Below are 25401 nucleotides of genomic sequence, written 5' to 3' on the forward strand. Positions count from 1 at the left end.
TAACAGTATGTCCGACACAAAGTAGTTACGCAAGAACTTTTGTCAAACAAATGAATAACTGAATGATTATTCATTTTTCTTTAATTTTTGTAAAGAACTGTAATAGCATATTATTGGAAGAAAAAATAGGCTGTGAATTTATGTTTTCTTTAGGCATTTTTTTGCCTTTTAATATTTTACTTGTTGTATCCGTTCTTATCACCAAGGACCCTAGCAGAAATACCATTGTTTGGAGAAGAGCCAAGTGACAACATTATTCCTCCTCAAATGAAGAGACTTCTTTAAAATCTGCAGGAATTTAGCTCTATACCTTTGATGTGAAAATTTTATCATCTATTTCTGGGAAAGCTTGCTATGTTATATAAGTATATAAAGAAAGAAATGAAGAGAGGCTACCGGTCTCAACTTTTGCAGTCTACAGACTTTAGCTTCAAAGCAAAAAACGAGAGATTAATTTCTCAAGTCTTGAATTTGACTTGGAAGAAAAACAACATTCAGATCTTATTTGCATCTTATGGCTCAGTTTTATAAATGGCAAAGCTGTAAGCTTGTGCACAGAACTCCGTCTGGGCCTGACATCTGTGCTCATGAATTGAACCCTAAAACTGGTGATGAGCTTCCTACCTATATCTGCTTTTTGAAAGATGTCACTCTGAAATGTGTTACTGCCTGCTAGTGTGCGAACAACACCCCAGCCAGAACCCTGTAATTCTTTGCTGTTTGAGACAATTCCCCCTCCGGTAATTGCAGTCTTTGTAATGCTAGCCTCCATTTTGCATAAGGTCATAACTCAGAATGATCCATCTCTTCCCAAACATCTCCTTATTTGTTCTTTTCCTTACCACCAGGTAGTGATGCTATTCTTTACCTTACTAAACTTGATTTTTGCATTCCCTTATCCTTCCTTGAGCAGAACTGTGAACAAAGTGGATATAAGGTAACATTGACAGGTGAGAAATCATGCTATCATCTCCCTCAGGAATTACATCATTTTGCAACCTGAAAGGTTAAGATTTGGGAAACCAATCATTCCAAGTGACATCTTATGTAAAAGACACATCTAATTTTAACACGTTGTGAAATCTTTATGCAGATGATTAAGTTTATGAATTTTTCCACTGCAGAACAGACACATTATAACCAGCCCCTGTCATCCAAGTCTTTTCAAATTGTATATATTTCATATAGTATGTGCATTTCACACACACACACACACACACACACACACACACACACACCCCATTACTTAGGTACTTCATATTTTCTTGGCAGACATCTTACCGTACAAGCCATAGCATTTCTGCTTTAGGATGGGCAAGTTGTGGTTAGGTAAAAACCTGAAACAAACCACAGACATCTTGTTTACCTCTTTTCATCATTCTAAAAATCCAAGAAAAGTAAATTAATTTAAGAGAAAATTTTCTTTATAAAAAATTAGATATTTCTATGGTTTTAGGTTGAAAGTTCTAACCTAACTCATCCTTCAAAAAACTCAGTGGGGTTGGTAGATGAACTATAGATATAATTACATAGCACCTTCCAAATTTAGAAAATGTACCACATGGGAAAACATATGAGGAGTTTAAGGAAATTGTTAGGGCAGCAGGTAGTTACAGAGTTGGCATGAAAACTATTTATTTTCAAGGTCGGGCCCTTTGGTTAAAAAGTATTTTCAAATGCTACACAGATGACTGCCTATATCAGAATAACCTGGGAGCTTTTAAAAATCAGATTTCTTTAGCTAATCCCAAGAGATTTTCATTGAAAACATCATTTGTGGGGCCTAGGAGTCTGTAAAAACTTTCCAGATGATTCTAACGGATAGCTAGATTTGGGAACCTATAGGCAGAAGCTTATTTTGTTCATGAAACCTTTCAACAGAAGACCCTACCTTGTACATGTCAGCTACAAATCAGGAATCTTTGAAACTTTAGCAAAAGGCAGATGAAAAAGATTGGTCCCAAGGTCTCAATGAATAGTAGAAGCACCAAGGAATGGCTTTGTTAGGCAAGGGAGTTCAATTAGCTCCTAATAATCTCCACTAAGTCAAAGAAACATATAGTCTAAGTAAAAATATATTCTTCTTGTGCAAAACAACTGCACAAGACTAGATCCTTGACCAGTGGCCTCTCTAACCTGGCCCTGTACGAGGAGTCCATGGCTCCTCAATTCATGCACCGAAATTACAAAGCTGTCACAGAAATGGATTCTATCCTTTTACTTCAGAGTAAACAAATCAAACAATATCAACAATTGAGAAACTACTGGACAGAGAATGAAGGCTTCACTCAGAATATAATTATCTAATGTATGTTGAAAATATTGAATATTCTATTAAGTATATTATGTCCATTAGATAGTTTGTTAACAGAATTTCTTAAATCTCCTGTAACCTTAATAATTTTTTTCGCCTGTTAAATCTATCATTTCTCAGCCATATGTCTAAAATCACCCACCATTGTGGAGATTTGTTCATTTTTCTTTGCAATAATCTCAAATTTTGCTTTATATACCTTGAGGATAGGTTATTCAGTATACATACATCCAAGAATATTATGCTTCCTTGGCAACTTGTTTCATTTATGATTATGTAACAAGCCTCTCTATCCTTGACAATGTTCCTTCCTTAAAATCTATCTTGATGATATTACTATTAATTAGTAATTGTTTGATATGTATTTTATTTATTTCTCTACTTTGAATTTTTCTTATATTTTAAGTGTGTATTTTATAAGTGGTTGATGGCTGAATTTATTAAAGCCTAATTTTTACCATCAGTTTAACTGGTGAGTTTAATTCACTCATGATTATTATAATCACTGATAGGATTATTTCCATTTATTTTTGTGCCTTTAGTTTTCTTTGCTTTTTTCTTCTTTCCTGCCTTTGACTAACCTGATCAGGTTTCCTTTGTCATTCTTTTCTTTCTCCATAAGGTTTTCTTTATACATCCCATTTCTATTATTTTAGTGGTCCCATCCATACTTCAGACAGTTTAAAAGGCACTATTTTTCTTATGTCCTAAGATCAACAAAGTTTTTTGATTTTTTTTTTTTATAAAAAGAAAGTTTCCCTCTGGAAGTATAAACATGAGCAAACTGTTGAATTTTCTGAAAACCCAAAGTCACAGTATACTGATCTAGATAATAGTACTCAGAACTGAGTCACTTCTGTGCCTTCATTTTATGGTTGTGAAGAAGAGACTGGGAAATATCTTGGATACCTTCTAGTGTAGGAGGAAGGCACTAAGAGCTCAAAGTTTCAGCAAGTCCATTTAGGGGGCTCTCACACCCCTCTGGCTGGATCTTCCTCTCCCTCCCATATGCCAGGAGGGGGCAAACTGAAGAGGTGGTACAAGTAACTCTCCACAGACTTCTTATATATTCCTGAGAACACTGTGGGGTGGGAGGGTGGGGGGAGGGGATGGAGGTCCCTGCTGGACAGATGTGGTACCCCACTTGGAATATCTTTGAGATATGGACATATTCTTTGTTTGGGAGGTTTGATCGCTCTTCATGAAGTCTCCAGGAAACTCTATCCCCTTATTGAGTAGCTGTACTTGCTGTTCTCTTTGGAAATTCATGTTAATTCCAAGTCCTCTGTTTCCTGGTGCTCTTCCAGCTCTTCATTAGCTTCTCACTCAGTTTTCTGTTCAGGCTGTTCCTGCCCTACAGATGGGCCCATTATTCTATCCAGCCCCAGGGGCAGGAGAATATTGATATCCCTGCTGTCTCTGTGGCAGCAGATTCTGTATAGAGCCATGATGATCTCCAGCCAGACACTCTACTCTCCATGGAGTACTGATCTCCAAGGATCCCAACTGGATTCTGGATTCTCGCAGCTGGCTATTTTGGTGAGGTCAAGACAGTGATGAAGGAAGAAGTCAGAGTCAGGGATGTGGAACACAGTTCAGGGTAATTGTACAGATTTAATGGTTTGTTAGCATGCCTTCAGTTTCAAAAATCAAAAAACCTAGCTAAAATTGGCATAAGCAAGAAGGGTATTTATTGATTAAAAAGTCTCAAATGGGGCTATTTTCAAGTGATACTCAATCTAGTAACTTAAAATACATAACAAATACTCAGGCTTTTCCCCTCTTTCCCAGCTCCAATTCTCCTGTATTATTTTATTTAGACAGGACCTCATCGTATGGTCCTGAGAATGTTGCCAATAGCTCCCTGAGCTATTTCTTTATTATTTGTGTCTGCAGTGGAGAAAGATTATGCTTGACTCAGCATTTCAAGGCAAAGTTCTGGGACAGTTGAGGTCACCTGCCCAGCCCTGGTTCACTCACTCTAATCTAAGAGATTTACTCTCATTGGTTTAGTCTATCAGATGATGCTGCCTTGGAGAACTGTAGTTCTTCCTTGGTGCTACATGGATCCAAGAGATGCTGGGAAAGAAGAAGTTGGTGCTGGCAGAGGCAGCAAACTGTCCACTGTGCTCAGACATGCTTGTCTTACCAGCTATGGGATCCAACAGTTCCTCTCCTTTACATTTCTGATTTTTTTACCACAAGCAGGCAGACCTCTTTGTGGTGTCTCTGAAAAAAATTATCAGCATGACTCCAGGATTCTCAGCCAATGTTTTTACTTCCTGGTTGTCCCCTACACCTACCTCTTGAGAAAAAGAAATCACATAAGCAATAATATGATTGGAGTGCCTGGGTGGCTCAGTTGGTTAAGTGTTTGATTTCAGCTTAGGTTATGATCTCATGATTTGTGGGTTTGAGCTTCATGTAGGTCTCTGTGCTGACAGCCCGGAGCCTGGAGCCTGCTTTGAATTCTGTGTTTCCCTCACTCTCTGCCCCTCCCCCTCTCATGCTCTGTCTCTGTCTCTCAAAAATAAACATTAAAAAAAAGAAATAATATGATATTTTATTAAATCTATAGACTCTTTCACTGTCTACAAGGCACTATTTTGATCAAAGGGTTTTAATGGGCAAATACATTTGTGTGTAAGTCACTATCTGAGGCTTAAGGATTAGATGTCATCTCTGTTTTGTTTGGAATATTTCTGTTTTAGAGAAAATAGCTTTATTGCTATTATATCCTTGGGTATCTGTAATAGTAACCATTAAAATAAAATCATAAGTGCCAAATCAGCTAATAGTCTGTACTTTTCAGTTACAGGTTTATAATTTCTTGGAGTATAATAATACCCAGGAGAATTCATTCTATACCTGGACTATCTTTATGTAAAATAGTATATCTCTAACAGAGAGAGAGGGAAAGAGAAACTTTTGACCCACTCCCACATAGATCTTTTTTTTTTTTTTAATGTGTCTTTATTTTTGAGAAAGAGAGAGAGAGAGAACAAGTGGGGGTGGGGGGCAGGGAGCAGAGGGAGATGGAGACACGGAATCTGAAGCAGGCTCCAGGATCTGAGCTGTCAGCACAGACCCCAATACGGGGCTCCAACCCACGAGCCGTAAGATCATGACTTGAGCTGAAGTTGGACACAACTGACTGAGACACCCAGGTGCCCCCCATGTAGGTCCTATACTCTCAGAAGAAAGAGCCACATACTTACCTCACACCAAACTGTTAACTCTTGCTGGAGTCATTTCAGATAAAGTCAGATTAAATTCAGTTACCATGCAGGCCAGAAAGCTGCCACTAGAACAAAATACTTGCTGATCACTATTTTACTTCCCTGCCCCCCCCCCCACACACATGCACACAGTGAACTAGACTCTATATAGCATAAAGCTGTCTCATGTTAAAAAACAGTCACCCACCACATGCTGTGGCACCAGTCTCAGAGGTATAGGTATACAGGGTGGCTGCAGGTCAAGGAAAAGATTAAAACCCTGCAGTCTGGACAATGGTTAATCAATCTGAGAGTCTATTTTTCAATCTGTTCGTTTCCAACATGTGTGTCAAAATCCATTTGAGAAGGAAGCATGACAATGTGTATGAAGAAAGATGAATAGGTGTAAAGCTGGCAAACATTCATTGGCTTGAGCTGACTTATGTCTTGAACAATTTCCAAGCACATATGTATCTCAGCAGAGACTACTTAAGGAAGAGCCCAGCTCCCTAAGACACAGTCTGTGTCCTCCACACATTTCTGGCTCAGCCCTCCCACCTTATAGACTCTGTGTCCATGTCAGCTCAAGAGCACCAGCTTCCTGCTGGAGAAAGCCCTGGTGTGACCCCAGGACTCAGCAGCTCCTCGCCCTTGTCATGGGTGTGAATGCTGCTGAGGCTGCAGCTTGGCCCTGACTCAAAAGTGTTAGGGGTGGTCTTGGGGCAAAGCCTCAGCTGGAGAGGAAATGTTCTGTGATGTCTTTTGTCACAGATAAGATTTAACGAGTCCAGAGGATGTGTGATTAAAGGAAGCTCACAGGAAGTTGGGCTGGAGCTTTTTGAGGGCCGTTTACAAGGCTTTTTGCCTAATCATTTGAGTCAAAAAATTAAACACATCAAAAAGTAAAGGGCAGCTGTTTGATTGAAGTTGTTAAGGCAAATCCATGGAGTTTGAGGCTGGAGGGCTGGAGAAATGAAGGAGGAAAAGCTTGATGTGGAAATAAAAGTAACTCATAATTACCACAGACCTGAACTGATCAGTCTGGCTCTAAGAAGCTCACAGCAGCTATTAAGTAATGTGAGGCCCATTGTGAGGCCTGTGGCCAAAGTTACCAAATTTGAAAAGAAAACAGTGTACCTTCTTCATATTCAGGAGTGGGTAAGGTTGGAGATGGGAATCAAGATTTAGGGAAATAAACTGCCAAAGAAGGGTTAGACCCTTAAAGGGACAAATGAATAAATCCACCCCAGCAGGAATTGGAAAGCCTAGTGTCAGAAACTTAGACAGTTTAATCCATGGGGTTTTCCACGTAGGTATAGGTATTTGAAGATTATAGATAATTCGATGTTTTCCTTAAATCGGCGTCAGGACTGCCAGCAACATAAAACGCTATAATTCTACAAACAACATTTAATGAGTGTAGACTTTTTTCTCCATGTTATCAGAGGCATGGTGTCATGGGGGAAAGAGTGAATTTAGAATCAGGAAATCTGGCATCTAGGGTTGGAGGTGCCATTTAGGAGCTGGAAGTCCTGTGGAAGCCACTTGTCCCGCCCACCCCTTGCCTTGTTCCATCTGTCAAAGTTTGAATGAGTTTTTCTTTAAGAAATATGCCAGTCCTAAATTTTAGTAACTTCAACAGATTCAACCACAACTAGTAATTACGTTGCAGTTGTATTCAGGTGGTTAGTTTAGTGAGATTATCTGTATAGACACCAACTCTTACCAAACACCCTGAATAGGTAACACCCTAAATAGGGATTTACTTGGTAGAATGCAACTCTATCCCTTCCCACCGCTTATGTTTTTTGCCTTCTTGAGTCTGTGCTTAGCACTTTAAACATGTTGTTCCCACTCAACTATAACTGTAGAAGAGACAAGTAGTAGGCATCAAAAGAAAAATGTAATTGTTGAGATTCTCTAAGGCAAGCTTTATGACTCTCATTTCACAGATGAAGACGGTCAGGCTCAGGTAATTGGCCTAAGGTCACAGTGCTAATAAATGGGAAATCTGAGGTTTAAATTGCAGCGTTTCTTCAGAAACCGTGTTCTCTTCCAGACACCAGATGCCCTACCTGAGTGTCCTTAGGAAATGGGCTATGGGCCAGTTTAAAAATATTGTGATCCTCTCTCTGCCTGAACTCTAGCCCCACAATCATACCCCATGACAGAGCACAGGCTAACAGGGCTCAAGGACCTTGGTTATACCATGGGCAAAGTCACCACCAACCTTAGGGCTCTCGGGAGGGAAGGGTTGAGCCCCACACATTCTCTTCTGTTATTTTTATATTTGAAATACTGAGATTTGAAATACCATTCACACAACTCAATCGCTTCTTCAGATGTGAATACAATCTGTGCTTGGAAATGCAGTTTTTGTTCTCTTATTGGTTGCTTGCTTACTTGTAAATCAGTTTGTACAGTAGCCAGGAAGAATCTTATGATGAAATTAAGAGACAGCTGGAACCTGACTCTACTTGTCTTATATTTAACCAAATCTAAATACGAAAAACCACCTTAGAGTAAGGATGGGGTTACCAGGTGCCTTGTGAAAATTTCCTGGTTGCCTTTCAGTGAATCCCAACTATTACAGTTCTCACATGCTGGGGAAGGGAGCTGAAGAAGAACAAAGTATTTATTAAGAAAAAGAACTTCAATTCCTTTAGGCAGAACCACAGCAGGGACTCTGTGTGACCTCCAGTCAGGAAAAACTAATCTAAGGATTTTCATCACCTATAGGTTTATTTCCACAATTATCCATTACCCCCTCCCCGCCAAAACAAGAAGCAGCAGCAGCAGCAGCAGCAGCGACGACGACGATGACGACAACAACAACAACAACAACAACAAGGACATGTATGTTAACTCTTTAAAAAGAATATGGGGAAGATGTGTACGATGTAGGAAAATAATATATCACCTTCCAGGAAAGATGGAAAGACAAAACAAAATTGATAATCACCATTCTGATTTGCATCTGTATGATAACTAAACTTAATCCTCTTCCCAGTGTCATAAGGGGAAAAGCCAAAACAAACACAATTATTAAAGTAATACCTCACAATATTAAAAAATAATTGCATTTTCCCAAAAGAGAAATGGCCTCAGTTACTTTAACAGGATACATTTTTAACTCCAAGAGAAATTACAGTTTTAAAAATACAAATCAGGGGCACCTACATGCAGATAAAAATTAGACAAGCGTGTCCTGAAAGCATGGTACCCATTTTCATGTAAATTACCACAAAACTTCATTGTACTAGTGTACTAGTAGCTTTATTTAATATTGTCCAGGACTTAAGAGGATTGCACAGTATGAGCAGTAAATCTGCTAACACAAAAGCCCTCCTCCTAGCTTGGAGTCATAAGTCCTATTCACTTGCTCTCTCAGCTATAGGGTGCAATGATTGCCCAGCCCAGGGCTCCTAAGGGGTAACCAGATTGCCTCCACCTATGGAACTGGCATACTGACAGAAAGGCATCACAATAACAGGGATTATTTTATAATTAGGATAAATCTTGGCATAAAAACTTGGGTTTTGAAATGATGCTTTATGATTGAAAGGGATTATGGTCTATTTTCAAAAAGACTTGCTTTTGTTAAACTTGACATTCTGGACTGTAGAGCAAACACTCACAGAAGGAGTTCTTTCTCCAGCCCATTTGGCTAGATTTGGCCTCACTGTGTTTATCTGGCCAAGGGATGGCTCTTGTATAGGTTCCTGGGGCTCTTTGTGCGTTGACTACACCTGAGAAACATACCATGGAGGCTGCCCAGGGTTTCATGCAGCTAAGCCACTGCTCTTCTAGGCAGGTTCCACAAGACCTTTCACTGTCCTATGCCAGGAATCCTTCAGAAATGATGCATCAGTAGCATCTATCCTATGCAAATTATCCTAGGCATCATCAGGGAACAGGTCTGTGATGACCAGGATAGCTTATTACATAAAGACATAGATTGCTGTACATTATTTTTAATTAACAAAACCACACAGATGCACACTGATCACAGTTATTTCCCTATCTGACAATCAACAATTTATTGTGTTTGAATGCAACTGTATTCTTTCCCCTGTTTATGTTTCGTGCCTTCATGCTTCTATTCTCATGGCTATAACCATGCTATGGATTCCACTAAATTAAACTGTACAGGAAGGATATTAACTTATTTGAACTAACCTTTAAACATATTTTGGGAGGAAAGCTACCATTCGGCAGCTTCACGGGCCATAGTGACTACAGTCACACAGGGCCTAGGTTCAGGAGGGCCCCACCTTTGGCACAATCCTCTGCAGTCACAGTCTTGAAATTATTGATAATTTTATCTTTGAACTTGTGTTTTGTCTACTGCTAACATGAGTTGATTTGTCTTAAAAAAAAAAAAAGAGGAAGAGGAAGTAGTTCAGAAATTTTGAGAAGTGAAATTATTTTCTCAATGATTTGGAGGGTTGGGGTGGTGGGCACTGTGAATGAATTAGGACAACAGGGTAGGGCTGTCTGATAATGATGGGGCTTCCTTGGTATTTATGACCATAAATTTGTCATTGCATGATTTTCCCTAGCTATGTTCATCCATACAGGCATAAGTGGGAAGCAGTTGAAAAGTTAAATCTCATCAGGGCCGAAAGCTTTATAGGCAAACAGAATAGAGAAGAGCAAGGAGCACAGGAAAGCACACAAAATCTAGGTTGGGTGAGAAGGAAAATAATGACCTCGAGGGAGGAAAGTCACTAATGAACACATGTATTGAGGGCCCATCGAGTCTGAAGAAATGCTTCAGTTGACAAAGTACAAGAAGTTAGTTGGGAAGACAAGAAATGCTGGTTAGTGAAGAGGGAGGTACGGTTGAAATCAAGGCTTTGGAGGAGGCACAGTTATTGGTAATTACAAGTCGTGGGGCTTGAGCACAGGAATGCATTGTTGAGATGAGACATAAATGAAATGCATGAGAAGAGGTTTGGACACAGAGCCCAGGATGCTGAGGAATGCATTTTTGTGAGGTCCCCCACCCCCAGAACAGTGACAGCAACACTGGAGGAGAGAGGGGAAGCAAACTGAAAGTTTACATGGGTGATGGTAACCAGGAGGAACAGCGGGCATTCTTGCCTCTGTCATACATTTTAAATTTGCTGGCTGGCTTGAGTAGAGGGGAACCATCACCCTGGTACCAAGCATATGTATGGAGGGGGGCAGAAATTCCCTTCACATTGAAAAGTGAAAGAGATATCAAGGTACAGTGAGTGGGGGAGCGGAGGAGGCAGGAAAGAATGTTATCAAGGAATGAGAAGAGAAAAATGGAAGAAAAATAATCTTTAAAAATCATTTAAACTGTCTCATTACTTTCCACAAAGATAAGGTCTGTCACAGTTCCATTCAGAATCAGGAAATTATTAATACATTAGGTTAGCTTCATCAGTTGAGCTGGCTTTGTCTCCACACTTTCTTCCATGGAATCACATGCTACCACGTTAAGATACCATGCAGATCATTAGCAACATGGGATCACTTTACACACCATAGTTTCAATCTGGTCACGCCATCAGAGTCTAAATGTGGAACAGGAAAAATATTACATTCTGTGTTCAGTCAGCAAGCAAGCCAACATTTCTTGGGTCCCTTCTTTGTGTAAAACACTGCTAAACAATGGAGAATGTGAAAATAGACTAGATGCTATTCCTGGTTCAAGGACTTGCTAGACTCAGAGAGTGAAATCATGTCATGGCAACTGGAACCTCTGCATCTCCCAACAGTCTAACAGGGAGAAGAGGAGAATAGCATTTTATCAAGCAGAGTTTTTTTTTATACCTAATCTCTAACGAATCCTTCCTTTCTGATGGGAAAGCCAAAATCCACAGCTGCAATGGAGTGCTAGGCTTCATCTGCATCTTAAAGTGGCAAAAATGGCCACAGTCTGCAGTGTGGTAGAGGGGGACTTGGGTTCCACAGGCTCACAGGAGACTGAGACGGCCACAGCTGCCAGGAAACAAGACAGGGGTGCCAGCAGCCTAACATTCCATTAGGCCAGTGGCTAAGTCTCCAGAGCAAATGGTATAGAAGAAATCTGGGGACTCTCACAGAATGGATCTCATAGAGATATGTTTCATAACACTACCATTCCCAACTTCGTGTAAGAATTTAATCTTTCTGTAATTTATAATGGCATTTATTTATATCCCAAGGCTGTGTGAGTATGCATATGTTTCACTGTGTCAGTCTTTAGGACTGATAATCAAACAGAAACATCAGGTAAGAATCTACATCTTCTGCTAAGATAATTGCAAGGAACACATCTGCCCAGCTGTCTTGGTCACTGGCCACATTGCTGAGATCATCTGTATTTTCCGGCTAAAGGAGTTACTTATCTACAACAGATGCCCACTTTTGTTATATGGCATAAAATAGAACCCAATGGGCCATCATATAGGGTCATTAAAATACTGAAATGTTGCAGGTTTGGTATATTATTTTAACTAGCTTCTCTAATAAAATCTCATAATTAGCCCAGATGCTTAGGGAACAGGATGCTTTAAGGTTTTAAAAGTTATTTACTGTTCATCAGAAATGCTTTCCTTCTCTTCCCCAACCTCTTTACTAATTGAAATTGATCATAATTCTGGGTACTATTTTCACTGAATAAGCATAGATTTAGGGCTGCAAAGAACCTTGGAAATGTTGAAATTGGAATAGTGACATTAAAAATCATGCAGTTAGTTAGGGGAAGAACCAAAGTTAAAAATATAAATTGGTGTAATAAGAGCCCAAGAATATTCCCTAGATTATTTTTCTTCATTAAATTTCTGATAACTGAACAAATAAACTTTTACTAAAAATTAAATACAGATATATATCTCAGATTATTTGGGTTCTCTGTTTAGTGAAACAATATGATAATTTTCCTTCAATGGATATTTGAAGGTATTTTTCTGTTCATATTATTCTTCATTTTAGCCAATGTCACTATTTAAAAAAGGAAAAGAAAAGTTAGTTTTGGCAGTAAGCAGAAAACCAAGGTTGCTTTGAGTTTTACATGGACTTCTTGATGTTTTTATCAATTTAAATAAAAGTTCTACAGCTCCCTTTAGATGACTTTTACAAGGTCATTGCTTATGGATGAGTCATCACACTGCTACTGGAAAATGACTTTACGAATAAGCCATACGGAGATTTGAAAGAGCCCTGTTTCTCACTATGACAGTTATGCAAGTGGAAAGAATAGCCTTGAATCCAGAGAAAGGAATAGATATCATGAGCCAGGACATTTCATTAACTACACAGACTATTTATTCCCAGAATATCAACCAGTTTATCTCTATTAACAATAGAGTTACGTACTGATACTATTTATCTGATTCCTCAGAAAGAGATTTGCCAAAATAATCTTAATTAATATGAATATGCCCATAGCTACCAGCATCTAGGCTGTTTGGCCAATTGCATCCCTAATGAGGCAGATGTCAAATTTAGACACAAATCCCTATAGTACTTGGCTTCGGAAGTATGAGTTTATTATTCAGGACCACAAGTCCATTTCAGACCATAGGTATGCATTGATAATAGATGTGTCTCTGGATAATTTATTTTGTTATTTAGCTTGTTTGGGAATATTCAGTATTATAATTCATACACATCATATTTCCATTGTTGCAGTCATTATTTCTGGACCACTGAAAAGAACTAGATGCTTTACTAGAAAAACAAAAGAGAACAGCTTTATTTTCATCAAAGAAGGTTAAGATTTTAAACACTTCTACTTCTCCTTAAGTTCCCCTTGATTAATTTCTTAAACAATGACCCAACTGAAATTTCAAGGGTTTTTCTTTTGGTATTTGACATGTATGTGACAGAGTCATATGCCATTGTCATTGTATAATACTAAGATTTAACTAGGTTATAAAAAATAATACTTATAAGACCTTCTCATATTCACCATGAGATTATAAAACACGTGTCTTATTTGTTGGTCAACACCAGGAGGTAGCTAGTGCAGGAATTGTCACCACCCATTTCACTGCAGAAGAAATGAAAGCTCAGGAGTCATATGATTTGTTCTGTAGGTCATAACTGGTTTGTGTCCCTTCAGGCTTAAGATTTATAAAATTTAGACAGTTCATTGACATATGTGAATATTCTGACATATATATGGAGTTTTATTTGTGCAAATAAATAAACATAGCTAGTGCTTCACTGTATCTGTATTTTTAACTTCCTAATTATACCATCCTCTTGGGCACCAGTCTTAAGGGCTCTCAAATACTCTTCAATTCTGAGGGGCATCATTTTATACTTCCAGGTAAGAACTCAGGCCTCAGTGCTATTAACTTTTGCTCTTGGAGAAGAGAATATCATGGTAACAGGTTTAACAGAAGGTTTCCTAGGGAGACAATCAGTTTACAGGGGCCTGAGCAGAATCAAGATCATTCCAAGGACTGGGAATATGACCATGTCCATGGCATTGTCCTTGTCCTGGGATACAAAATTAATCTATGATCTATTCAGAACCTCCTTGAAATCCCTTTAGAGCTCAAGCCTATTATTAACATAGGCCCTTACAGGCTATCGCCAGAAAAGACCTTGAGAATCATCTAGTCTAACATGTTCATTTTATAAAAGAACAACTCTGAGACAGGAATTAATGGGTGAGAGAAGTGAGTCAGCATCTCACAGTGAGTTCAACTCAAGCTGAGTCTGATTTGAAGGCCCCTGACTTCCAGACCTATGATCAAGGGCTTTCATATTAATTTACAAAAAGCCTTGGGCTAGAACCCCATAGCAATCATGAAGTAAGAATTTCATAATCGTTGTTTTAATGGATGAGGAAACAGAAGCGTGGATGTTAAAGTATTTACTGGAGGCCATGCAGCCAGTAAATGGTAGAGATGAGCTAGGACATGCATTCTTTCCACACAGCACAATCCACCAACTTGTAGCTGTTGGCTTAATCACTAAGTAACCTGATTAATCCTTTTATCAGGATCTTGATTGTGATCACAATCATCCTCAGTCATTCGGTCATTCATTCAACAAACATTTATTATTGACCAACTATATATGCCAGGTATAGATATTCATTAGATATTCATTTTTTTAGATATTCATTTTTTTAAAAGTAAGCTAAATTTAAATACAGTTGAGGTTCACTATTTATTGTGGTTATATCCAAAAAATCTCCACAAGCAATGAATTAACAAATACTGAATCATGGTACTGTAGGGGCAATAAAGGTAGGTACCTGTGAGCCTCTGCTCACATTTTCATCAACCAATCAATACATAGCTTTGCTTATGTGTGTTTCTGTTTAAAGACACCTTATTAACATATATAATGTTGATTCATTATCACCGAACTCAGCCAACAACGTCATAAGTCATACCTGAAAGAACTTTATCTAACACATGTATTTTCTCTGCAAGGTACATCCCAGCCTTCTTGCACTTAGGAACATAGGGCAGAACTTTAGCACCACACCCACAAATCATTTTAAAGGAAAACTATTAACACAAAGAAGAAAAACTCAAAATGCATGGTATTAAATAGGTCCTGAAAAAGTCACTTATTAGTAGCATGAGGGCTGAAATAGGAAGCTGTTGCCTTGTTTGATCACAGCTGGGAACATGTGCCTCAGGTGGCACAACTTTTTCACTGCTCTGCGCATGTGCACCCCCACAAATGACTACCGAGGTGCCTGGACTACCAGGTTGGTGGTTACAAGTAAGGAGTGTGAATGGGAAAATTCACAAATGTAGGACCCATGAATAATGAGTAGTAACTGTAATTAACCACTAATTAAATTTACTATAATTATTATTTTTTAAATGTTTATTTCGTTTTGAGAGAGAGAGAGAGTGCAAGCAGGGGAGGGACTGAGAGAAGACATGGAGGATCCGAAGGGGGCTCCGTGCTGACAGCCAACAGTCCGGCATAGGGCTGGAACTCAACAAACCATGAGATCATGACCTGAGCTCAAGTGGGATGCTTAACTGACTGAGCCACCCAGGCACCTCCAAATTTACTGTAATTATTATATCAAATAATATATTCAAATTCAAAATATAATACAAATAAAATTTAAAAACTCATTAAATATTCAGTAGTTTAAAATAAACCAAAATCTGATTCCTATCCTTACAGCCTTCCAATCCAGACCCAAAGGTAAACAGTAAACAAACAAACATAAAGTATATTATTTTCAAATAGAAACTCTATGAAGGAAAAGAATAAGACATGAATGAGGCGCCTGGGTGTCTCAGTCGGTTGGGCGTCGGACTTGGGCAGCAGGTCATGATCTTGTGGTCTGTGAGTCCGCGTGCCGCCAGGCTCTGTGCTGACAGCTCGGAGCCTGGAGCCTGCTTCAGATTCTTGGTCTCCCTCTCTGTCTGTCCCTCCCCTGCTCATGCTCTGTCTCTCTCTCTGTGCCAAAAATAAGTAAACATTAAAAAAATTTAAAAAAAAAAAAGGCATGAAGGAGAATAATAGGGCCAGACACTTTAATCCTGGGTGTCAGCAGTAACTGAAATTTTGAGTCCAAATTGAGCACAGGAAGTTATCAATAAAAATGTTAACTCGAGAAACTTCTGGAGAATCTGCTCTCACTCTTACCTCTCTTCCTTGTTACTTTGAGAGAGGAAAGAAGCACTCCATAGCTTCTGCTGAAGAACTTTTGCCAGAGAAAGATACATACATGTATGAATAGATAAATATGTAGATATAGATAACAGATACATATATAGATTTACTATAGATATCGATAAATCTATCTATATACACACACACATAAAGCCTCTGAAATTGCACTTGGGAAACCACTTGCACTCTGGAAACATCACTCTATTATAAATGAGGACTCAGCCCATTCACCCTGCAGTATAGGAGGAGACAGAACAATGTGAAATTCATTTTTTTAACTATTAAGAGGTACTGAACTGAATTTCTGTACAAATTGAAGGTACTAAGAAAAAGTAAAATAGGTTCAAGTGTTTTCTAAGAAACATATCAGATCCTTATCACAGAAGCCAATTAATACATTTTAGAGTTGGAATGGGCTTAACAAATATTTTATTCCAACCACCCCATCTTACAGAGACAGGAAATGAAGTACATTTGCTCAAGGTTATAATTACTTGTAGGTTCTGGATAAAAGAATAAATTTTAGGTGACAAATTTACTTGGAAGAAGATATATATTTATATGTCCCAGGCTTAATAAATTTTTCATGTTTTATAAAAGTTAAATTATTTAAGTATATGAATGGCATGTTTAACTGTCAACTGAATGCATTTTAAAAACTGAATGTATCTTTTAAAACTCTAACTATGGATTCATTCCTTACTAATTAGGTAATCTAGTACTTTCTATCCATACATAAGACACTGTTGAGACAGCTTTAATTCAAGCAAAGATCCCTTCACTAACTTGAATTCTATAGTCATACAACTTAGAACTGTGCCAGGCATTCTCAAAATCAATTATAAGCCTAGAACCAATAATGTACAAGTTTTAAAATATTAATCTAAAAAGTCCTCTGCATTAGTTTTTATTCTTCATAAAGTTATCTATATTCTCCATGGAATGATTATAGATCAAAACTGTTCAAGTCAAGATATAAAGACCTTAAAATGCTTTAAGGATGACATTAAATAATTAACCCCTAATAAGTGAAAGAAAGAAAGAAAGAAAGAAAGAAAGAAAGAAAGAAAGAAAGAAAGAAAGAAAACTGGAGAAAACATTTGCCACATAACTCAAATGATTAACAATTCTAATATAAAAATAACTTCGGGATATGGGAAAGGAGAAAAATGGGCTAGATAAAGGAACAGATAGTGAAGGAAGGAAGGAAGGAAGGAAGGAAGGAAGGAAGGAAGGAAGGAAGGAAGAAACAGACAAATGGCTGTTAACTATATGAGAATAAGGTCAACCTTACTAATAAGACACAATTAAAATTAAAACACTGAGAAACCATTTTTACCTATCAGATTGGCAAAATTTTAAGTGTGGAGAAATAGAACTTTTAAAAATCACTGCTGGCAATACAAAATTATAAAACCACCATGGAAGGGAATTTGACAGGGTTTTCGAAAACTACACCTTCATTTACCCTTTTCATCAACAATCTCATTTTTAAGAATCCTTTCAAACTACTATGGCAAAAATAAAAATTGATGTATTTACAAAGCTTTTCATGGTAGCTTTGTTTGCAATTGCAAAAGATCAGCAATTACCCGAATATCTGCCAGTGGATGTCTTCATTTCCTAGGGTTACTGCAACAAATTACCACAAAGTGGGTGGCTTAAAACAACAGAAATTCACTGCATCACATTTCTGAAGGCCAAAAGTCTAAAATCAAGGTGTTAGCAGGGCCATGCTCAATTTGAAAACCGTAGAAAGGAATTCTTCCCTGCCTCTTCTAGCTTCTGGTGTTTGCCAATAATCCTTGGTGTTCTCTGGCTTGTAGACACATCACTCCAGTCCCTGCCTCTGTTGTCACATGGCCATCTTCTCCCTGTGTGTCTCTCTCCCCTTCTATAATGATACCAGCCATATTGGATTAGGGTCCACACAGTAAATGAACATAACTTCATCTTACTTGGTTGCATCAGAAGAGGCCCTCTTGCTAAGTAAGGTCACATTCACAGGTAGCAGAGGTTAGGACTTGAACACATCTTTTTTGTGTGTGTGAGGACACAATTCAACTCAACAATAGTGGATGGATTGAATAAAATATGGTACATCAACACAATGGAAATCTATGCACCCTTTACAGGAATTATAAATATATCTATATACTAATATAGAATGTTCTCTAGAATAAATTATTAAGAAAAAAAAGCAAAGTGAAGAAAAGTATAGATAGTATACTACTATTGAACCATGCCAGGATATGCTTATGTTATTATGTTATAAAATAATAATAATAATAATAATAATAATAATAATAGAACTACCTAAATAGAGAGAGAATATGAAAAAGACAGAAATAGAAGTTAAATATCCATGGATATCAGTTGTTTTGTGGATTTGATTTTAGAACCATGTAAATATTTTATGTAATTACAAAACAAAATTAAAATTTAAAAAGCAAACTCTAAACATCAAAAGCAAAATGAAATAAAATGAATCTGTTTGCAGTTGGTGGAAATGATACAGGAACTATTCCAAATGACTATAAAACACATTACTTGGAAAGTACAACCCTTAGTACAAAGAGAACCATGAGAAAAAAACACAAAAAAACAAAAACCTGAAACCATTTTTCAGCAATCACATTGTTGGTGGTAGTATTAAGCCTGTTATATGTATCATATATATATAAAAGAAAGAAATCAAGTGATTATGTTGGTGTTAATGAAAACCAGGATTCTGGCCTGGGAGAAAGGTAATACAAAATAAGATTAAGGTTAAATAAAAATCCTCCCATGGTTAACAAACTGGACACAGTGTGATGATGGTATTGTGGTTATACTGAAAAGAGGAGGTCTTGCCTTTTAGAGACAAACACTGAAATATTTACAGATGAAATAGTATCTGGGATTTGTTTCAAAATAGGAAGGGAGAAGGGGAAATGAATGGCGCTCTAAAAGAAACAAATTGATCATGAATAGATAACTGGTGAACTAGGTTACGAGTACATGGAGAATTCCTTATACCATCATCTCAGCTTTTGTATATGTTTGAAATGTTTCATTGTATATTTTTCTATATATACTGTATTTGTTATATATGTTTATATAATAAGTATATGTGTTATAAATATGAATATACACTTTTGATTCATGTCCTAAATATTTATATATTCATATATACACCTAACTGCAAATACCTAATAAGAACCATAAAAATGTATAGATTTTTAAAATTTTATTTAAGTAGGGGGAGGAGCCAAGATGGCAGAACAGCATGGAAGCTTTTTGTGTGAAATACAGCCAGACCAACACTAAACCATCCCACACACCTAGAAAACCGATTGGAAGATTAACACAATAATCTGCACAGCCTGAACCACAGAATTCAGCAGGTACCTGACACGATATGCTGAACTTGGGGAGCAAGAAACCCCGAAAGGTGGGGAACCGCTTTTGTGGGCGGAGAGAGGACGGAGACTGCGGAGAGGGGGAGCGTATGGGAAAAGCACCCCTCCCCAAAAGCAGCTGGAGAGAAAGCGGAAAATTGGAAACAGCCGCAGGGACTAAACTAAAAAGGGAAAAGGAGAAAGGAGAGGGTTTAAATTCCATTAAGACTGTAAACAAGGAGAACGCAAAGGTTGCAACTCTGCAGCTCAATACCTGGCGGTGCTCTGGTGGGAAAGGTGAATCCCCAGGAACAGAGTGGGGTCTGGGAAGTTCTCCGGCCACCCGGGGAAAAGCGGTTCCACTGCTGGAAGGACATTTGGTAGAGACTGTTGAAGCCACCTGGTCCCAGCAGACCCTGGAAGGCAGCCACATTCTCTGGTCGTTGAGGGTGAAGCCTGGTGTCAGATGTGTGTTGCAATTTTCCATGTTCCCTGAAACGCTGAGGCTACACTGTCTTGCAATTTTTTTAGGGGGTGGGCTGGCACATGGCTGCAGTCTCGGGGCACCGGCAACAGCAGGATCCAGAGGGCATTCCTGGGTGCAGCCGACATTCGGCCATTGCTCATTCGGCCATCGCTCGGTGAGACCCTCCCGCAGAGGAGCAGAGCGGGTCAAAGCCGCAGTCCTTCAGAAGTAAGGGGCTGGGGAAAATAGCCGCATCTGAGACAAAAATTGGGAGAGAGGTACTGCCTGGGGCCTGGTCACACAAAGTGGAAAATCGGGGAGTGGATGAGCGCTGAAGATGGAGGACCGGTGTGCAACTGCTAACCCGGAGAACAGACTGGGTGGCTGGATGACGCCATTTTTCATCACTCCCGCGCATGCGCATGCGCACCGATGACCACCGTAACAATCAACCCCAGTAGGCTAGCAGCACCATCTAGGGGAGAGTGGAGCTGTTACACCAAGCCCTGCCCAACTGGGCCAACTTCTCTCTTCAAGAACACAAACCTCACCACCAGCTTAATCTATGAACTATAAAGAACTACATGGACTGACTTCTAGGGGAAAACAAAGCAATTTCAGTCCTACTTCAATCTGTTAGCAGGTTCATCTATTCAATTTTTTTCTCTCTCTTTCTCCTTTTTCTCATTTACAATTCTTTTCTTTTTCTTGAATACAGAAAGAGAAAAAACTCATTTTTATTATCAATTTTTATTAAAAATATCTATCTTTAATTTTTATTACTATATTTTTTTACTTCTGTGTAAATTTTTTCAAATTCTACTTTACTTCCATCATTTTATTTTAGTCTACTTCAGTGTACTCACCTTTTCAAATTTTCAAATAATCTTTTTTCTTTTTCTTTTTTCTCTTTTTCATTTATTTTTCTTGAATGCAGAAAGAAAAACTTCATTTTTACGTTCAATTTCTTTTAAAAATATTTTTATTTAATTTTTCTTACTATATTTTTTGCTTTTATGTAAATTTTTCAAATTCTATCTTACCATCATTTTATTTCAGTCTACTACAGCGTATTCACTTTTTCAAATTTTCAAACGATTTTTTTGTCTTTTCCTTTTTTCTTTTTTGATTTTTTTTACATTTTTCATTTCTTTTCTTTTTTCTTAAATACATAAAATGAAAAAATTCATATTTATTTTTAATTTTTATTAAAGATATTTTTCTATAATTTTTTCTACTATATTCTCTACTTTTGTGTATTTTAGTTACTTTAGTGTATTCATTTTTTCAAATTCTCAAATTATTTCCTTTTTTTTTTGTCTCCCCCAACCCCACTTTTGTTTTTTTCATTTGTTTCTCTAATCTGTCAAACCACTTTCTACACCCAGACCAAAACACACCTAGGATCTAGCATCATCTATTCGATTTTTGTGTGGGTGTGTTTTTATTTTTAATTTTAATATTTTTTTAATTTTAATTTTTTTAATTTCAATTTTTCTACCTCATTAATTCCTTTTCTCCCTTCAAAATGAAAAAACGAAGGAATTCACGCCAAAAGAAAGAGCACAAAGAAACGACAGCCAAGGGGCGCCTGGGTGGCGCAGTCGGTTAAGCGTCCGACTTCAGCCAGGTCACGATCTTGCGGTCCGTGAGTTCGAGCCCCGCGTCAGGCTCTGGGCTGATAGCTCAGAGGCTGGAGCCTGTTTCTGATTCTGTGTCTCCCTCTCTCTCTGCCCCTCCCCCGTTCATGCTCTCTCTCTGTCCCAAAAATAAATAAAAACGTTGAAAAAAAAAATTAAAAAAAAAAAAAAAGAAACGACAGCCAAGATTTAACCAACACAGATACAAGCAAGATGTCTGAACAAGAATTTAGAATCACGATAACAAGAATACTAGCTGGAGTTGAAAATAGATTAGAATCCCTTTCTGCAGAGATAAAAGAAGTAAAAAATAGCCAGAATGAAATTAAAAATGCTACAACTGAGCTGCAATCACGGATGGATGCAGTGGCAGCAAGGATGGACAAGGCAGAACAGAGTATCAGCCATATAGAGGACAAACTCTTTATAGAGAGTAACAAAGCAGAGAAAAAGAGGAAGATTAAGGCAAAAGAGCACGATTTAAGAATTAGAGAAATCAGTGACTCATTAAAAAGGAACAACATCAGAATCATAGGGGTCCCAGAGGAGGAAGAGAGAGAAATAGGGGTAGAAGGGTTATGTGAGCAAATCATAGACGAAAACTTTCCTACCCTGGGGAAAGACTCAGACATCAAAATCCAGGAAGCACAGAGGACTCCCACTAGATTCAACAAAAACCAACCATCAACAAGGCATACCATAGTCAAATTCACAAAATACTCAGGCAAGGAGAGAATCATGAAAGCAACAAGGGAAAAAAAAAGTCCCTAACCTACAAGGGAAGACAGATCAGGTTTGCAGCAGACCTATCCATAGAAACCTGGCAGGCCAGAAAGGAGTGGCGGGATATATTCAGTGCGCTGAATCAGAAAAATAGGCAGCCAAGAATTCTTTATCCAGCAAGGCTGTCATTCAAAATAGAAGGAGAGATAAAAAGTTTCCCAGACAAACAAAAATTAAAGGAGTTTGTGACCACTAAACCAGCCCTGCAAGAAATTTTAAGGAGGACTCTCTGAGGAGACAAAGGATGAAAAAAAAAAAAGAAAGAAAGAAAAAACATATACCAAAAGCAACAAAAGATTAGAAAGGACCAGAGAACACCACCAGAAACTCCAACTCTACAAGCATCATAATGGCAGTAAATTAATATCTTTCAGTACCTACTCTAAACGTCAATGGACTCAATGCTCCAATCAAAAGACATAGGGTAACAGAATGGATAAGGAAACAAGATGCATCTATACGCTGTTTACATGAGACCCACTTTAGACCTAAAGACACCTACAGATTGAAAATAAGGGGATGGAGAACCATCTATCATGCTAATGATCAACAAAAGAAAGCTGGAGTACCCATACTGATACCAGACAATCTAGACTTAAAATAAAGACTGTATCAAGAGATGCAGAAGGGCATTAGATCATAATCAAGGGGTCTATAGACCAAGAAGACCTAACAATTGTAAACATATGCGTCAAATGTGGGAGAACCCAAATATATAAATCAATTAATCACAAACATCAAGAAACTCATCTATAGTAATACCAAAATAGTAGGAGACTTCAACACCCCACTCACAGCAATGGACAGATCATCTAATCAAAAAAATCAACAAGAAAACAATGGCTTTGAATGACACATTGGACCAGATGGACTTAACAGATATATTCAGAACATTTCATCCTAAAGCATCAGAATATGCATTCTTCTCCAGTGAACATGGAATGTTCTCCAGAATAGACCATATACTGGGACACAAATCATTCCTAAGTAAGTACAAAAAGTTTGAGATCATACCGTGCATATTTTCAGACCACAATGCTATGAAACTCGAAATCAACCACAAGAAAAAATTTGGAGAGGTAAAAAATACTTGGAGACTGATGAACATCCTACTAAAGAATTAATGGGCTAACCAAGAAGTTAAAGAAAAAATTAAAAAGTATATGGAAGTCAATGGAAATGATAGCACCACAGCCCCAAACCTCTGGGATACAGCAAAGGTGGTCATAAGAGGAAAGTATATAGCAATCCAGTACTTCCTAAAGAAGGAAGAAAGATCTCAGATACACAACCTAAACTTACGCCTTAAGGAGCTGGAAAAAGAACAGCAAATAAAACCCAAAACCAGCAGAAGACAGGAAATAATAAAGATTAGAGCAGAAATTCATGCTATCAAAACTAAAAAAAAAACCAAAAAAAAAAAAAACCAGTAGAACAAATCAATAAAACCAGAAGCTGGTTCTTTGAAAGAGTTAACAAAATTGATAAACCATTAGCCAGTTTGATCAAAAAGAAAAAGGAAAGGACCCAAATAAGTAAAATTAAGAATGAAAGATGAGAAATCACAACCAACACAACAGAAATAAAAACAATAAGAGATATTATGACCAATTATATGCCAACAAAATGGGTAATCTGGAAGAAATGGGCAAATTCCTAGAAACATATACACTACCAAAACTGAAACAGGAAGAAATAGAAAATTTGAACAGACCCATAACCAGTCAGGAAATCGAATTAGTAATAAAAAATCTGCCAAAAAAACAAGAATCTAGGGCCAGATGGCTTTCCAGGGGAATTCTACCAAACATTTAAGGAAGAGTTAACACCTATTCTCTTGAAACTGTTCCAAAAAATAGAAATGGAAGGAAAACTTCCAAACTCTTTCTATGAAGACAGCATCACCCTGATTCCAAAACCAGAGACCCCACTAAAAAGGAGAACTATAGACTGATTTCCCTGATGAACACGGATGCAAAAATCCTCAACAAGATATTAGCCAGCTAGATCAACAATACATTCAAAAAATTATTCACCACGACCAAGTGGGATTTATACTTGGGATGCAGGGCTGGTTCAACATCTGCAAAACAATTAACAAGATTCATCACATCAATAAAAGAAAGGACAAGCACCATATGATCCACTCAATAGATGCAGAGAAAGCATTTGACAAAATACAGCATCCTTTCTTGATAAAAACCCTCAAGAAAATAGGGATAGAAGGATCATACCTCGAGATGATAAAAGCCATATATGAGCGACCCAATGCTAATATCATCCTCAATGGGGAAAAAACAGAGCTTTCCCCCTAAGGTCAGGAACAAGACAGGGATGTCTACTCTCGCCACTGTTATTCAACATAGTATGGGAAGTCTTAGCCCCTGCAATCAGACAACACAAAGAAATAAAAGACATCCAAATCGGCCAGGAGGAGGTCAAACTTCCACTCTTCACAGACGACATGATACTCTATATGGAAAACCCAAAAGATTCCACCAAAAAACTGCTAGAACTGATCCATGAATTCAGCAAAGTTGCAGGATATAAAATCAATGCACAGAAATCTGTTGCATTCCTATACACCAACAATGAAACAACAGAAAGAGAAATCAAGGAATTGATCCCATTTACAGTTGCACAAAAAACCATAAAATACCTAGGAATAAATCTAACCAAAGAGGTAAAAAATCAATACACTGAAAACTATAGAAAGCAGATGAAAGAAATTGAAGAAGATGCAAAGAAATGGAAAAAGATTCCATGCTTCTGGATAGGAAGAACAAATATTGTTAAAATGTCATTACTACCCAAAGCAATCTACATATTCAACGCTATCCCTATCAAAGTAACCAGCATTCTTCACAGAGCTAGAACAAATAATCCTAAAATTTGTATGGAACCAGGAAATACCCCGAATAGCTAAAGCAATCTTGAAAAAGAAAACCAAAGCAGGAGGCATCACAATCCCAGACTT

At 37.8% G+C, this 25401-nt stretch overlaps 1 protein-coding gene across 2 annotated transcripts in view; it reads right to left on the reverse strand.

The window, feature by feature from the left end:
* Positions 1-20465, reverse strand: part of LOC147584379 (uncharacterized) — a 279072-nt gene extending 258607 nt beyond the window's left edge. The window contains exon 1 of one of the 2 annotated variants that reach the window (XR_015249033.1): positions 19810-20465. Coding sequence is in view for 1 of the 2 variants with exons in the window: in XM_086700538.1 (XP_086556664.1) it covers positions 19810-20022 (213 nt within the window). In the remaining variant the exon portion in view is untranslated. The remainder of the gene's footprint in view (positions 1-19809) is intronic. The other variant, XM_086700538.1, reaches the window with a different exon arrangement.
* Positions 20466-25401: the final 4936 nt, after the last annotated feature.

The sequence above is a fragment of the Puma concolor genome, chromosome A1 (genome assembly GCF_028749965.1).
Source record: "Puma concolor isolate L17-30 chromosome A1, mPumCon1.1.hap2, whole genome shotgun sequence".
Taxonomy (NCBI): domain Eukaryota; kingdom Metazoa; phylum Chordata; class Mammalia; order Carnivora; family Felidae; genus Puma; species Puma concolor.